This window comes from Tenrec ecaudatus, chromosome 16 (assembly GCF_050624435.1).
Source record: "Tenrec ecaudatus isolate mTenEca1 chromosome 16, mTenEca1.hap1, whole genome shotgun sequence".
Taxonomy (NCBI): domain Eukaryota; kingdom Metazoa; phylum Chordata; class Mammalia; order Afrosoricida; family Tenrecidae; genus Tenrec; species Tenrec ecaudatus.
Window position 1 is genome coordinate 87,500,601 of NC_134545.1, and position 17,086 is coordinate 87,517,686.

General features: G+C 44.3%; 1 protein-coding gene and 1 pseudogene across 1 annotated transcript; both read left to right on the forward strand.

Annotated features, from left to right (window-relative positions):
- The first annotated feature begins 293 nt into the window (after positions 1-293).
- On the forward strand, positions 294-13,821 carry BORCS7 (BLOC-1 related complex subunit 7). The gene is made up of 5 exons (XM_075534407.1): positions 294-484; positions 10,820-10,882; positions 10,990-11,033; positions 12,492-12,512; positions 12,963-13,821. The coding sequence occupies exons 1-5, from the start codon at positions 347-349 to the stop codon at positions 13,012-13,014; spliced, it is 318 nt and encodes a 105-aa protein (XP_075390522.1). The 5' UTR covers positions 294-346; the 3' UTR covers positions 13,015-13,821.
- LOC142430068 (small nucleolar RNA SNORA5) lies at positions 5,803-5,927 on the forward strand (annotated as a pseudogene).
- Positions 13,822-17,086: the final 3,265 nt, after the last annotated feature.

Genomic DNA, 17,086 nt, shown 5'->3' on the forward strand with positions numbered 1-17,086 from the left:
AAGGCTCAGGAGGGCGCAGCCTAGCCTATCCCATAGGCTCACTGTGAGTCGGGATAGATTTGGGAGAGTTTAACGGTGCGTTTTACAAACGAGGAATCTGAGACCTGAGTAGCGAAACTGATCCTCCCTCTCCTTTGGAGGCGCTTGCTAGGGTCTCGTCTTCCTCAGGACATTAACGGAGTGTTTTAAGTTCATTTAAACCTAACGATGGTCACCCTCCGTTAAGCGCATGCGCCCTTTCTGTTCCCACGGTGGGGGGGACCGCCTCCACGTTGCCTTCCGCGTTCAGTCTTTTGGCCCCCGTGACTTGCCATCACGCAGGCGGAGCCGGTGGCTAGCTGAGGTGATGGCGACGGGGGCTCCGGATTCGCAAGCGAGATTCGGTCAGTCGGTGAAAGGGCTCCTCACTGAGAAGGTGAACACCTGCGGTACGGACGTGATCGCGCTTACCAAGCAGGTGCTGAAAGGCTCCCGGAGCTCGGAGGTGAGAGGCAAAGGCACGACCTCCGGGACTAACACTGCGAGACTCCCTTCCTGTCGTCGTTCCGAACGGGTGGGGCACGTTGCATCTTGGGACTTGTAGGCTGTGACCTCGTCGCGGAGGGCGCGGCTTGCATTCTGGGATGTGTAGTCCCTAGATAGGATGGTGGTTTGTTAGCTGGTGGATTTGCATTCAGAGCTTCCCCAGTTATCCCGGACTGCAGTCTGAGTTTCGAACGCTTATGATTGCGTCTGTACGATTTTAAGGCCTTGGAAGCGGGGAGCAGTTCTGCTCGGCATTATGTAGTCTATATTAGTTGGAATTAACGCCGTGGAAGTGCGATTTGTTTTGTTTTAATGTTGGAGATCACCAGGTCTTTTCTCCCACAAAACTACTGGTGGGTTGAACTGCTGACCTTTCAGTTAGCAGCGATTGCTCCACCACAGCTCCGTGGGACTGGAGCGGTAGGGCCGAAAGTAGCACAATGATTAGGAATCTGTGCTTTACAGCAGGCGGTGGATGAGTTAGTAGTCCTAACCAAGTTTTCGTCTGTTTCTCAGGTTTTGTTTTGTTTTGTTTTTTGCCTTTTTTTTCAATGATCAGACCCTTTCAGCTCCCACAGTCCGCAAAGTTTTGCCTCAACACCCCAAGTTCTTTTCACACCTGGTCCATCATCTATGGACATACTTTTTGCTGGTTTGTCTTTCTGTCTATGTTCTTGGTTTTCCTTTTTCCTTTTATGGTTTTCCTCTTTCTTATATTAATGGCATTCTTTTCCAATTCCCCATTCTCCAGTCCTTCTGGGTTTTTTTTACCAGAAAGCTTTATATATGTATACCCTGGTTGTCAACAAAAAAAGATATCCGCGCCCCCCCCCCATTCATTCCTAGGTATTTATCCAAGAGAAATAAGAACATATGCCCATCCAAAGATTTGTGTATGCATGTGCTTCCTTTATTTATTATGTGTGCAAATTGGAAATAATCCAAATACGGGTTACCAGATGAATGAACATACAAAATATGTAACTGGTGGCCCAATCATTCCATTCATAAATATTGACCCAAGAAAATACATGTCCATGTAAAGACTTCTTTATTGACTCTTCACAGTAACTATTCCTACTAGCTTTGGGCCCAGTAGGGTTGTCTCTCTATAAGACGACAGTGTTAAGGTTGTGCTTGCATTTACTATAACATTGTTAAATGTGGGGTACCAGCCCCCACAATTGAACAGGTCCAAGGGGCGGTTGTGTAATTGAGGGGTAAAATTAAAGACACATTAGACAAGATGAAGCATGTGATTGCTCACCTCCCAGACTGCCATGATCTCAGCAGCCAGGTCCGAGCAGAGAGAGCAAATTTATTTCCAATCAAGGCTTGTATACACTTAGAGGATGTGCAAGCCCCCCTAATTACATCGTAACAGGAAGGGGTTGTACAGTAGGCATACGTGCAACAGGAGGGGGTGAGCTAGGGTTATACAAGTAACAAGATGGCAGCCTTACCTTGGTCCTCCCTGAGTTGGTGTGACCTTATCCTTGGGCTCTCCTATGGGGAAACAATCCATTATCCTTATCAGAAGGGAGTGGGCCCTCCTTCAGGTGGGACAGACTAAAGGGTCTCATTGCTCTACATGGCTGATACCTCTCAGGGAGCTAACCTTTAAGCAGTTGACCTCTAAGTGTACAGTCATTGACCATGTGTTAGCAAGCAGCATCTTAGGTTTGACATATGATATGGGGGTGGGGACAACCTGGGGAAGAACCTTTCTGTTTCCCACAGTTGAAGTCACTGACTTGATGATCACAAATGGGCTTTGTGTGAGAGCTTATATATTTTATACTCTCATTTTATTTATTATTTTAAATCATTTTCATTGGGGGCTCGTAAAATTCTTATCACAAACCATACATACATCCGTTGTGTCAAGAACATACTTACCTTTGTTACCATCATCATTTTCAAAACATTTGCCTTCTACTTGAGCCCTTAATATCTGCTGCTCATTTTCCCCCTCCCTCCCCACTCCCCCCTACCTCATGAAACCTTATTCATTCATAAATTATTATTATTTTGTCATATACTCTCATTTTAGAATTCAGAATCAGACACAAGTTTAACTCTTGTAAAGAACTGTTATTATCTTTTGCCAAGTAATAAGAATTATGTGTCTCTGAAGCTGTAAGAAGATAAAGTGGTTTGCTAAATTAATTCTCTTGGGGTATTTCTGTAATAGTAGTGTTAGGTTTATCGGGTCAGAAATACCTTGGTCCTTGGGCTTCATTTGGGAAAGAATTCACACCAAAGCCTGGTTTGTGATCCAAGTGGGTTTTTATAATGGATGGAATGAGTTTCAGGTTTTACACAGGCACTCTCAGGACACGTCACACCCACACTTGGAAACCTGAAGCAGGAGAAACTGCAGATCGGCTGAGGAGCAGCTGGAAAAGTGGGTGGAGGCCTCCAAGGTTCTGGCTTTTCAGGCCCTCCACTGAGAGGCGTGGTCGGAGGTACTGGTGGGCACCATCGGCTGAATTAAGCTCACTTGGTCTAGATTAGGGCCCATCCAAGGTGTACCGCCCACCTAGGTGTACAGTCCCTGGGCTCAGGCCTGAATTGGCACACACCGTCAACTTCCTGTAAGGGGGCAGGGAGACCTGGTCCTGTAGAGGGACCACACCTGGTTTCTGCCTCTACCTACCTAACAGTAGCACTAGATAACTAAGACAGAATTTGGTATCGGGAGTTAGGGGCTGCTTTAACAGATACTTAAAATGTGGAAATGATTTCGGAAGTGGGTTATCGAGTGGAGGCTAGAGAGTCTTCAGGTGCTTAATAGTAAAAGTCTAGATTCCATGAAGAGATTATTGGTAGACTATAGATGACACAGTTCTGGTGAAGACTCAGAATGGAGTGAGCAGAACTACAGAGAAAGGCTTTGTCATCTTAGAGAATATTTATGGTACAGGAACAGAATGTTATTAGAAATGTGCGTGTTCTGGGACAAGAGGAAAGTAAAGGAAATAGAGGAAAGAAGTTGGAGGCAACGGGCATTTATAGAGGTCTAAATACAGACATGTGCATATGTAAATATATATGATGTTGGGGAAGTAGATCTGTGTGCATATATTTATAGGTTTAGTATTAAGGTGCAGATGGACATTGAGCCCCTATTCAAGTACTCCCTTAATGCAGGAACACTTTGTTCTATTAAACTGACATTCTTTTTTTTAATATTTCCTGGGGATAGTCTTGAAATGACAAAGGTATCTATAAGTGAGGAAGTCAAGAAGGGCACCCAAGAAAATGCAAGATTCACTGTTTTCCTTCACATCCAAGCAAGTCCAGGAGGTAAGAGGTGAGGTCAGATAAGTGAAAATTTTTGAGGTCCCAATAGATAGAGGAAGGCAACACACCAGTAGGTTTCCCTCTTCATTTATATTCATGAACCTCCTGGCGGAAAATTTGAACCTCACGTAAGTGAAAGTGCTTGAAGCACCACTGAACTGATATAAAAGTATTTCCTTTTGGAAAAGGTGTGGTGAAACACCTGCCTTTATCTTTAAAGTGTTTTAAGCGAAGTCAAGTATCCTCACCTGGCAATGTTGTGGGTTGGGAAAAATGTGGAGCTCAAGGAAGTAAAAATGGCTAAAGACATGACTGGAGGGAGGTTCACCCAGCTACAGGAATGTGTTCATCTGTGAGCTTTAGTCGAACAAATCCACAGAAACTCATGTACAAAAGAGAGTTCTAATTAAATATTAAGCTCACATCAAGAAAACTTCCCTACCAGAGGTGCTCAGTCGCATAAGTCCAATATTATCCCGTATGTCCCCCACCCTCGTAATCCACAGTCTTCCTCCATCTCTCAAAAGAGATGAAATGAGACTGCCTGGAAACCCCATGAAAGTAAAAGGGAAATAATCTCAGAATGGCCGGCATCTCCACACAGCTGTCGAGCACCAAAAGCTGTATCACGGTCAGGCCTTGTGGCTTATGCTCAGAGATGTCTTGGAGGAAGTGAGCCTTGGAAACAATAGCAGTTAACTAGCTAAGGCATCTTCACCCTGTACTGACTTTCACAAAGCAGGAGACCTGAGAACCTGTAAAGCTAGGCTGACCAAAGCATGTATCCTTCCGCCCTTCAATTAATACCACCTGTGCTTATTGGCCAGTTTGGGATGATAAGCTAACAATCTAAGTGAACATAACCCGTTGTGAAAAACAGGAAGATACATACAGCTCCATTGTTTAATGTAATTATTATGTAAAGGAACCTGAAGGATTCAGAAGTTTCCCATAAACTACTGACTATGGGAAATGATAATGCTTGTTGACCAAAGAAAAACAATTGCTGGGGGCACTCTGGAAATGACAAACATAACTCTGGGTGAGGCAACACAGAAGGGCAGCCTGTGAAATGCAGGATTCACTGTTTTCCTTCACATCCAAGCAAGTTGAGAAGCTAAGGGTTGAGCTGAGGGAAGTAAAACTGTTTGAGGCCACCTTTACTAAGGCAGGCAGAGCACCACAATGGTTCTCTCTTCCTTTATACTCATGAATCTCCTGGAGATACATTTGGAGCTGAGATATGTGAAACTGCTTGAATCACAATTGAAAGGGAATAAAAACAATCCCTCATGGGAAGTTTTGGTGAAACACCTACCTTTCCCAATAAAGTGTTTCAACGCATGTCAGGTAAACTCGTTAGATTGGGGGAAGTAAGGCGAGCTTACCTTGGATGCATGGAATAATCACGACCATAAGCTGGCATTCTATGATGCTCACCTTGCCAACACAATTGCTGAAGACAAAGCAGCTGCATAAGCAAATGTGGTCAAGAAAGCTGCTGGTGCCCAGCTATCAAAAGATATAATATCTGGGGTCTTAAAGGCTTGAAGATTAATAAGCAGCCATCTAGCTGAGAGGCAACAAAGCCCACATGAAAGAAGCACATCAGGCTATGTGATCACAAGTTGTCAATGGGATGAGGTATCAGGCATCAAAGAGCAAAAAATCATATGAGGGGGAATGCAGAGTAGAGATCCAAAGTCTATCTGTAGGCAACTGGACATCTGCTTACAGAAGAGTCTAGGGGAGGAGATGAGCCAGTCAGGGTGCAGTATAGCACCAATGAAACATACAACATTCCTCTAGTTCTTTAATGCTTCTTCCCCCCACAACCCACCCCACACACACTATCATGATCCCAATTCTACCTTACAAATCCAGCTAGACCAGAGGATGTACACTGGTACGAATAAGAGTTGGAAACACAGGGAATCCAGGACAGACAAACCCCTCAGGACCAATAATAAGAGTAGCAATAAGTGCCGGCCCCGCCCATGGCTGGCACTGGCCCAAAAGGCTGCCACAGAGACACTGTAACTCATGGGCCCTGTTCCTCTGCTGAGGCTCAGGGATAAATTTTGTTACAGACATTCAGAGAAAAAAAAAAAAGAGTAGCAATATCAGAAGGCTAAGGGGAAGGTGGGGTAGAAAGGAGGAACTGATCACAATGATCTACATATAACCCCCTCCCTGGGGAAAGACAACAGAAAGTGGGTAAAGGGAGACGTCGGACAGTGTAAGACATGTCAAAATAATAATTTATAAATTATCAAGGGTTGGTGAGGGAACAGGAGCAGAGAGGGAAGGGAAAAAATGAGGAACTGATTCCAAGTGCTCAAGTAGAAAGATGTTTTGAGAATGATGATGGCAACAAATGTACAAATGTGCTTGCCACCATGGATGGATGGATGGGTTGTGATAAGAGTTGTACGAGCCCCCAATAAAATGATTTTTAAAAGAAAACATGTAACCAGACCCAGCATATGACATCTTAAGATGTTTAATAAAGCGTAACAAATGATGGCAGCAGGGGAAGGCACTGGGAGAAGTGCAAGAAGTAAATACAACAGAGGCAAATACTGTTAGAGCCGCAGTTCTGCAGTAGGATGAGCTAGTGGACATGGGTACACACAGGCTGAACGGGTGTGGAAGGGAGAAGGGGACCACATGCCTACAAAAATATATAGGCTTGAGAGAGGTTATTTCTACATCTGTAGTTATGCTGCTACTATATCCATGAACGCAACGAGGCATACAGAGGGCAAAGTTATGAAATCTAATTAGATATAATGAAACATTCAGAGGAATGGTTCATGGACCTCCGGGATTAGGACCATAGTCTCGGGGACACCAGAATCACGTGGCATAATTTAGACCCCAAGGACAATCATTCTACATGCTTCTTTGATGAGTAGCCACTGGGGCCTTAAAAGCTTGTGAGTGGCCATTTAAAGCGCAAATCTTGGCCTCTCCTCCTCCAAAGCAAAGAAGAGTAAAGGAAATCAAAGATACATGAGAACAATTAGTCCAAGGGACTGATAGATCACATGAACATCAGTGTATACTACCCTGAGACAAGAAGTGGATGACGCCTGGCTATCCCTACCAACTGCCCTGAAAGGTCTTTCATAGAGGAGAGTAAATCAGAAACAAAACTGAAAATAAGACCAGGCTTATTGTTGAGACTGATGGAATTCTTGAGATTATAGCTCTTACTCATCATTCAGGTCTGTCCGTGGCTCAGTTTTTATCCAAGCAACCGGAAGCAACTGGGGAAGTCTCTCGCCTTAGGAAAATCAACCATTTGGAATGAAAAAAAAGGCAGCAATTCTCAAGGACAAAGTTCAGAGTCGTTAGGCACAAAGGATTGGAGATGAGCAACACAGGGAGGAAGTGATGTTCCATGATGGAGGTTGCAGTTCATGGCATGCAAGAGAATGTGTATGCACTGTTGAATAGCAATGTGATTGTCCCTGTAAAGCATCATCCAATTGGCAATAGGAAGTGAAGGAAAACAATGAACATGGGACTGGACAGTGAGGAGGGGATGCTTTGTCATGCAACGGCAAAGAACTGTTTGGTGGAAGGTAGAACAGGTGAGCGATGATTTCAGTTTCGGGCTGAGGGGAGTTCTAAGCAAGATCTTTAAGGGTCTGTGTGACTTCTCCGTGCTACTCATAGTCAAATCTGAGAGGAAGAAGATGGATTTTAAAATGAACTGTAAAAAAAAAAGAGGTAAAAATATAACAAAATGAACTGTACAAAATGAAAACAGAATGCAAAGATTTTGGAGAATTTGTCATTCAAATTAAGGATTCTTGCCTTAGAATACTCACCAAAGACATGGCCACACAATCTTTTAAAAAGATAAATAAAACGAAAATGTTTTGAAAATGATGATATGCGCAAATGTGCTTGACACCATGGGTGGATGGATGGATTGTGGTAAGAGCTGTCAGAGCCCACAGTAAAACGGTGTTTAAAAAGAGACTTTGGAATCAGTAAGTGCAGAGTGGTAGATGTAACCGAACGCCATAACAGAGATCCATTAGCTTAGACTGGAGGAAGCCACGCTTCACTTTTGGTCTTGGAGGCAGGGAAGTTAGTTTCAGCCTCAGTGGTAGGCATTCACATGGTAACCCTTTAGATTCCATGCCTGTTTAAAAGAACGTGTGTGTGTGTGTGCCCCAATCATCTCCACACCTATTCGGAGGCTCCAAAGGACTTGTGGAAAAATGAAAATAAGAGCTAGCGGTGCATTTTGAAATAGTATCTCAGATCTGAAGAGTAGTGAGCAGCCACCTACGATACAGCCTTTGGTCTCTGAGCGCCTGGAGCCAAAAGAAAGGACGCCGAGACTGGCAGAAAGGAGGCTGCAGGACTAGCAGTGTCCAGAACCACCCGCCTCATCTGCTCTGAGCCCTGAAGAGCTAGGTGGTGGCCGCCTCGACCGACCGTTACGACCAGGGGCGTTATAGAAGGCCCCATTAGAATGGGGGAAATACAGAGCCAACTCACATTCTCAAACAAGGCCAGACTTAGTAGACGGGTAGAGGAAGCCCTAAGACTCTCGACAAGTTCCTTAAACTTGGTCTCCAACTCCTCCTGGTGATCACCTCTCAGCCAAAGATTGGCTCATGAACATCTTCTGAGCAGAAACAAAGTGAAACCTAAAGTCCACTTCAGACCAAAGATAAGATGGCCAGGGGACCAAGAAGCTAGACGAATGGCAGCAGAACAACCAGGATTGGCATCAGAATGCTGACATAATGGAACAAGTGTAGCCATTGCCCGTGCTTGTGTGAGGTCTCTCAGGCGGGCAATACCGCTGTTCTTGGCCTCACAAGAAAAGAAGCCACGCGGAAGCCTGGTTTGTGATCCAAGTGAGTTTTTATGAAGGACAGAAGTTTCAGGTTTTACCGCCTCAAAGAGCACACGCTACTTTGGGAAGCGTGCCAAACCACGTGTAAATTGCGCTGGGGCTCCTGGTGGGACTGCACACCCACACGTGGCAGCCTGAGGCCAGAGAGACCGCCGCACTGCCAAGAGAGCGGGGCAGAAGCCGAGGGGGGAGGCAAAACGGGGGTGGGGGGAGGAGGAAAAAGGGGTCTGGGGGTTCACAGTATTTGAGGCATCTGGCGGAGGCATGGTCGAAGGTATTGGTTGACCCCATTGGCTGAATTAAGCCCACCTGGGCCTATTTTGCGCCCCACAGGTGTACCGCCCACCTGGCTGGGGTGGGGTGGTGCTGATTTGGCGCATGCCCAGTTAGTCTTTCTGGCCGGCAAAGGCTCACCGGATTCCCTTCCAGCCTCCTGTAGGGGCCTTCAGGCATGTGGAGGGACAGCCCTGCCCCTGTCTTGCTACCTAACGTTTGCACGTGTGTGTGTTAAGTGTTGCTGCTTCCAACCCACAGTGACCTTGTGTGCAAAAGAGTGAAACACTCCCCCGTACTGTGCCGTCCTGACAGTTGTTGGTGTGTTTGAGCCCATTGTTGCAACCACTGCGTCAGCCCACTTCTGCCCCCTAAGGATCTACAGCCTCAGATCCACAGGCCAGTTCTACTCGGCCCCCAGGCGCGCTAGGAGTTGGAACTGGCTTGATGGCAGGATTTGGTGGTGGTGGTTGGTTTGTGCAGGGGGTGGAGGGGGGTTAAGGTCGCATACTGCCTAGGGTGTGGTAGAGTTAGGGTTTGAAGCTAGGCAGACTGGTTCTTGCCCCTCCCTGTTGGACGCTGACTAATATGCTAGCCGGATTGAGTGGCAAAGAGACCTCCATGCACCATTGTCCGCCCTGATCTGACTTGCGCTCTCCCTTTCCTTGTGTATTTTTGTTTTTAAAATCATTTTATTAGGGGCTCATACAACTCTTATCACAATCCATACATATGTCAATTGTGTAAAGCACATTTGTACCTTCATTGCCCTCATCATTCTCAAAACATTTGCTCTCCACTTAAGCCCCTGGCATCAGCTCCTCATTTTCCTCTCCCTCCCCACACCCCCTCCCTCATGAACCCTTGATAATTTATAAATTATTATTTTGTCATATCTTGCACTTTCCAATGTCTCCCTTCACCCACTTTGTTGTCCATCCCCCAGGGAGGAGGTCACATGTAGATCCTTGTAATTGGTCCCCCTCCTTGTGTATTTTTCACATGAACTTCTGTACTAGGAGCTGCATGCAGCATCGGACCAGAAGTCCCTGCTGACCTCTGCTGTCCTGACCCGAGGCCACCCAGTGAATCAGAGCTGTGCCTTCCTTCCTTCTCTTGATCTAGGGCCCAGCTGTCAGTGAGCTCATTAGAATCAACCTTCACTTTTCTCCCTCCTTTCTCTACCCACCCTCATCTGAGCCTTTTCCTCCCCCACCACAGTAGGCTTATCATAAAGCAGCTGCATGCCTCTTCCCAGCTCTCCCTCCTCTTCCTGGAGGGCACACACAGGTACTAGATTACTAGCTGAAAGGTTGGCAGTTCTAACCCACCCGGGGGTGCCTTAGAAGACAGGTCTGACAGGGTGCGTCTTAGAGATCGCAGCCTTGAAAACCCGGTAGAGCTGTTGGAGTCTGCGCACGTGGGGTCGCCAAGTATCAGAACTGACTCCATGGTAACTAACACCAATGCTCCTGTCCAGCCACCCGCATCTCACCTCTCAGGGAAGCTGTCAAACCAGCCTTTCTTTACAAATGAGACTTTTTGCACTTGATTAATAAGCCGTGTAGAGAGCTCAGCAGTTACAAGCACTTGACTGCTCTGGCGGTGGCCTTCAGAGCAGATGGGGAGCCCCTGCCAGGAATGCAGTTGTGCAAGAGAAATGGATTTTCAACACGAACAAATGGAAAATTACCCTCCATTGCATTTGCAGTGCTTATGGTCGTAAACGGTGGGGAAGTGGGAGAGGGGAGTGGGTGATGGTTAACAGCTGCCGAGAGATCGCAGGAAGTTGGGAAATTTGATTACCCCCATTTTCTTTTTGTCTTCCAGCTGCTAGGTCAGGCAGCTCGAAACATGGTACTACAGGAGGATGCTATCTTGCACTCAGAAGATGTAAGAAACAATTTCTTTTATGACTTGGGTTTTTGTGTGCCTCATTGGTGTGCCTACAGAGAAGTGGAATGTTCTATTACTCTTCCCTCCCCTCTCTTTTTATGCAGAGTTTAAGGAAAATGGCCATAATAACCACACATCTTCAGTACCAGTAAGTATGACCTCTCCCATGGTCCTCAGCCTGCCTCCCAGTGCCTTCGTGCGTCGGTGCACTCTCCAGTGGAGGCAAGAGTGGTGTCATGTCCCCTTGGCAGTAAAGGTGCCTGAGACTGCAGGTGAGGTGAGGCGAGGCGAGCAGCAGCACGAGCCCCTCAGACAGCGTCCTCTGTGCTAGTTTGAGGACCCTCAGAGAGAGAGAGAGAAAGAGAGAGAGAGAGAGAGAGAGAGAGAGAGAGAGAGAGAGAGAGAGAGAGAGAGAGAGAGAGAGAGAGAGAAAGAAGTAAAACTCATGAAGAGTAGGCATCCTGCCAGGACGGTGCCAGCCCAGTGCGTGGTACCTTTCAGGCATGTAAGCAGTATGGTTGACTGTGCCCAAGGTCCCTCCTGAGGAGGCTGCTCCGCCCCCTGGTGTATTAACACTCTACCAGAGTGAGGGGCCCAACATACCCTGCATGGTTCACATTCAGTCTGGGTATGTGAAATCAAAGGATCATACACCTTACATACAGAGTGACCGTGACCAGATGGAATTGCTACTCCTGACTTACATTCCCAGGTATAGCCGGGGCCTAGCTGCATATCCGAGTTATCCAGGGGATTGTGAACCATAAAGACTTTGACCCGAAAAGAAAGAAAGAAAAGAAAATGATTAGGGCAAAGAATGTACAGATGTGCTTTATACAATTGATGTATGTATATGTATGGACTGTGATAAGAGTTGTATGAGCCCCTAATAAAACGTTTAAAAAAAAAGACTTTGACCCATGAAGGCCTTTTTTATTATAATTTCTGAAGGAAGTATAGATTAATTAGGTTTTTAAAAAATCATATTTCATCTTGGTCTATATTTTATATAGTTAGTATTTTATTTGTATTTCTGTTTGAAATGTCCAACGGGGCATTTGACGCTTGATATTTAAACAGCCAGTGTTTGTCATGGCCACTCTAAGAGTGTGCGTGTGAGATATGTGATCCTTTGACTTCGCACACCCAGCCTGAAGTTGAGCCATGCATGTGGTATGCCGGACTTCATCCCTTGCCCTGGGAGAGTATTCATACACCTCTACGTCTGGATTCCAGTCCTGGTGGCACAGTGGGTAGGCTCACTGAAACGTTGGTGGTTTGAACCAACCAGCTGCTTGCTCATCAGGAGAAAGATGAGGCACTACTTCTGAGATCCATAGCCTTCCATGTCCTCCGTCTTGTAGGGCCACTCTGAGTTGAGATGACACCACAGCAACAGGTTTTGGGTTTGTTTGTTTGTTTAAGATTTAGAATCCATCCTTTCAGCAGTTCTATGCTCAAATAAGAAACCCTACCCTGGGCCCAGTCTTAGGACAGGACTGACAGGTGACAGAAACTAGAAATGTATTCTGTGTCTGGGTAGTTGGTCATGAATAACTTTGACTCAGTCACCGAGTTTAATTTCTTCTTTCCTTTTCTGATTTAGGCAAGAAGCTATTCAGAAGAAGTAAGTAACCCCGGGCGGGGGCGGTGGGGACTAACCGAGACAAGCTGGGGGGATTGCGCTGCTGCCCGAAGGAGCAGCTTGTACCTGTGGCTGGCTTATGCGTTTAGCAACACCTGTGCTGGGATGAACAGTGCGGTCCCGCAAAGGCACGTATTGTGCGGTTCACTGCCAGCACAGGCTTTCTGAGCGTGCACCATGCTTTTTCACCCGGGGAACATTTGTTGAGGAAGCTGTGCTAGAGTCAGTATGTAGCTTCGGTTTCCTTAGATTAAATTTGTCCCCTGTAATATTGTTTGCACAATTACTTTGCCAAACCTCTGGGACACAAATGGAGCAACCTACATTTTGATGTAGCGTCCATAGTATGTCTACTTTAAAATTAAAAAAACTTGTGCGAGGAGCTGTTCTTTGCCCGTTCCAGATCAATCCTCTTCCCTGTTCTATTTCTAGTGTTGAGCAGTCATCAGATCTCCAGGACCAGCTGAAGCACCTGCTGAAATAGGCAAGCATGTAACTTTGCCTGATACCAAGGAGGAAAAACCTTACTGCAGCCGTCATGTCATGGGCTGAGTTTCCACCTTCTTCTCCAAACGTTATGCTAGCAAAGATTTGTGATAATGACAGGTTTTTCTTGAACAGAGCTAAGGTGGCTGGATTTGGGAAGCACTTCTTGAACTGGACCAACCCCACTTTAAGTTGCTCTGTTTAATTTGTGATACTAAAAGAGAATTAAAAGGCATCTTCATTTGTCTTTTTGAACTGTTACTATGTTGAAACTCCTATTGTCTAAATGTGATTATCAGCAAACACTGAACCATGTTTATAATCGAGAAGTAGAATTTTTAATGTGAACAAGTAAGGATACTTGTTAAGGATACTTAATGTAGGTGTTTGTTTCAAAGATTATTTCTTTTCATTGTGCATTCAAGGGATATTTTTATTTTGTGGCCACAGATCAAGTAATTCAGAGAAGATACTTATTTTATCTGTTTCAGCAAATTTTGACAGTGTTTGCTTAGCTGAGAACCAGGTTCATGGTCTCCAAGCTGGCCAGCTGCAACCTCCTGCCTTGACCTGCATTCCGAGGATTTTTTTGTTGTTGTGACTCTTAAGATTAAGTGGCCTTGGGCTCCGTTTGCAGTTTCCTTATCATCAACACATTGATTTGTATGACATTATTGCCCAACATGAAGGTAGTTGAGTTCACTGTGTGGCATCAGGTTGTGTCCGAAGGTTGTGACGATGTTATCTGCATAGACATTTGCCTGTTTATTAGATTCATCTCGTTAAATAAATGCCTTCCCCACTAGCCTGTTGTCAAGTCTGGATTTTTTTTCCCTTGTTTGAGTTTGAAATGAAACAGGATCCTCTTCTAGTTCAGTCCTTCTTAATGCTGAGGAGGAAGTCTGGCACCGACAAAGCTGACGTAGGAATTGTACTGCCACGGACAACTGAGAATACAAATAAAATCCAATTTAATTCAGACTGTGTGTCACCAAGTCAACTGAGCAAATAAGGTGGCATCCAATTCTCATCATACTTGAACATTTGCTTGAAGTTAAAAAGTTAGGTGTGAAGTATTTGAGAATTTATGCATTCATAACACAAAAGTCTGTTTTAATTGCTGCATGTGAATGTGCTCAATTTACCAACAAAAAGGACCACCCATTAAGGAAAGAACACATTGTAATCATTCATATATCTAGGAAGCAAGTACTTTATTTTAAAAGTTTTGTAACCTTGGTTTTTAATCATTTTATTGGGGGCTCTTACATTTCTTATAACAATCCTTACATCAGTTGTTTCAAGCACATTTGTACATATGTTGCCATTAGTCTTCCCAAAATATTTTCTTTTTTCCCTTCTTTTTAAAATCATTTTACTGGCGGCTCGTACAATTTTTTTAAGCATTTTTAAAACATTTTATTAGGGGCTCGTACAACTCTTATCACAGTCCATACATATACATACATCAATTGTGTAAAGCACATCCATACATTCCCTGCCCCATTCATTCTCAAAGCATTTGCTCTCCACTTAAGCGTACGACTCTTATCACAATCCATACATGCATCCATGGTGTCAAGCACATTTGTACGTTTGTTGCCCTCACCATCTTCCTACTTGAGCCCTACATCTTCCTATCAGCTCCTCATTTTCCTCTCCCTCCTTCACGAACCCATGATAATTTATGAATTATTATTTTTTATGTCTTACACTGTCCGATGTTTCCCTTCACCCACTTTTCTGTTGTCCATCCCCCCAAGGAAGGGGTTATATGTAGATACTTGTGATCAATTTCCCCTTTTCCTCCTACCTTCCCTGTCCCCTCCTGGTATCGCTACTCTCATTATTGGTCCTGAGGGGGTTAACTTAATTTTAATGTCCAAATATTTTGATGATGTGATGTGGGTAAAGTTTACCAAGCATTGACTTTCCATTCAACAATTCATACACACTTCAAATTGTGACATTGATTGCATTCCCCACAGTGTGACAGCCCCCTTCTCCCGTCTGCCCTGTTTGCCATTTCCTTTTCTTGGCGCTGGAACAAATATTGAAAAAGTACTGCGTGCCTGCCTGTACAGGCGTACCTTGGAGTTGCTATGGTCTTAGTTCCAGACCACTGTAATAAAGTGAATGTCACAAAAAAGCGAGTCACGACATTCTTGGTTTCCCGTGCATATGAAAATTATTTTTCACTGTACCCGAGTTTGTTAAGGAGTCCTAAAGGCCTAGTGGCAAGACCAGTTGTTCTCAACCACCCTGAGCTCCTCAGGAGAAAGATGAAGCTTTCTTTCTACTTGTGTAAAGAATGACAGTCTCAGAGACTCACGGGGCAGTCCCCCTGACCTACAGGGTTGCTGAGTCAGAATCGACTCCATGGTAATGAATTTGAATTTTTGTTTGATAGTCTGTTAAGTGTAAAATATGAAAAAAATCTGACATGCTATGGTGGTAGTCACCTAATTTGGTGTCAATTTAGGATTAAGAGTACAGGGGTAGAGCCTAGACTGTCAGTCTGGAGATAGCCAATGGGACTTCAGTGTGGGCATGGCCTTCTCCTGACAATTCTGGGAAGTCTGGTACTTCCTCCTTGGAGATGGAAGACATTTCTCTCTCTCTCTGCTACTCCCTGGGAGACATTGCAGAAGACAAGCCACATGGATGCGACCAGACCTCAAAAGCCAGAGAGAGACCCCTGCCAGTGCTGAGATGCTTACAACGCCACTGGACCCAAACACTTTCTACCCACTGACTTGTGATCTTCCTGCATTTGGCTTCATTGCATGTGTTTCATGAGTCTGAAGAGGACTTTATAGATTGGTATGGGACATATGGGCTAATATCAGACTTATGGCCTTGGACTGGACTGGGTTGGGATGTTTTCTCAATGTTCAACTCCTCTCGTATATAAACCTCTCCCTTATATACATAAGCATGTTTATGAATTTGTTTCTCTAGTCTAACCAAACTAACACATGCTATAAGATTTTCAAAATATAACAGACAGTGAGCGTCTGCTATTGGAGAAATGGACTTATAGACTTGCTTAAGGAAGGGTTGCCACAAGCCCTCAATTTGTAAAAAACAAAAAACAAAAACCAGAACCAAACAGTATTTGATAAGTTCAGTAAAGTGAAGCACAATAAAATATATGCCTGTACTTCCAACATACAGAAAATGATGATAAGTTACCTAATTTACTTGGTGAAGTAAGGTTTTTTCCTTGTTAAAAGATAAAAAGGAAGACCAATGGCATGCAAGTAAGATATTTTTATTTATTAACAGATTTAACAAACAATAAAATTTCAGAAAACTTTAACAGAAATATGTTGAATTATTCAGGTAACGTTCATCCAGGATTACAAAGTTAATATCATAGTTGTGAATTATATTTCTTTAATAAGAAACAATACACTTATATCTATATAATGTCGACTAAAAAGGCACTTGAAAAAATGGCACAATTATTTGTAATGAACACTTCTTTAAAAAGACCAAAACAGAATTTTTATCTAAATGAATATGCTTTTTTGGAAAAGAAGAATTAGAGCCATAATCTTTTGGAATATTAGAGATGTGCAGGCCTCAGAAATCATTCCATTCTAGCCCCAAGGTTGATAGATGAAATGATTCCAAACTCACTGCTATCAAGTCAATTCCGACTACTGGCAACCCTATAGGGCAGAATAGAACTGCCCCTTCGGTTTCTCAGGCTGTAAATCTTTTTAATTTAATTTAATTTTAAATACTTTTATTGGGGGCTCTTACATCTCTTATTACGATCCATGCTTTCATCCAGTGTGTCAAGCACATTTGCACATATGCTGCCATCATCATTTTCAAAGCATTCTCTTCCCACTTGAGCCCCTGATATCAGCTCCCCATTTCTTCCCCCTTCCCTGCCCACCTTCCCTCACGAACCCTTGATAAATTATAATTATTTCCGTATCTTACATCATCCTCTGTCGCCCCTCACCCACTTTTCCATTATTCGTCCCCCTGGGAGGGGGTTCTAGTTGGGCTGCAAATCTTGAAAGGAGCAGAAAGCCTCATTCTCTACCATGGAG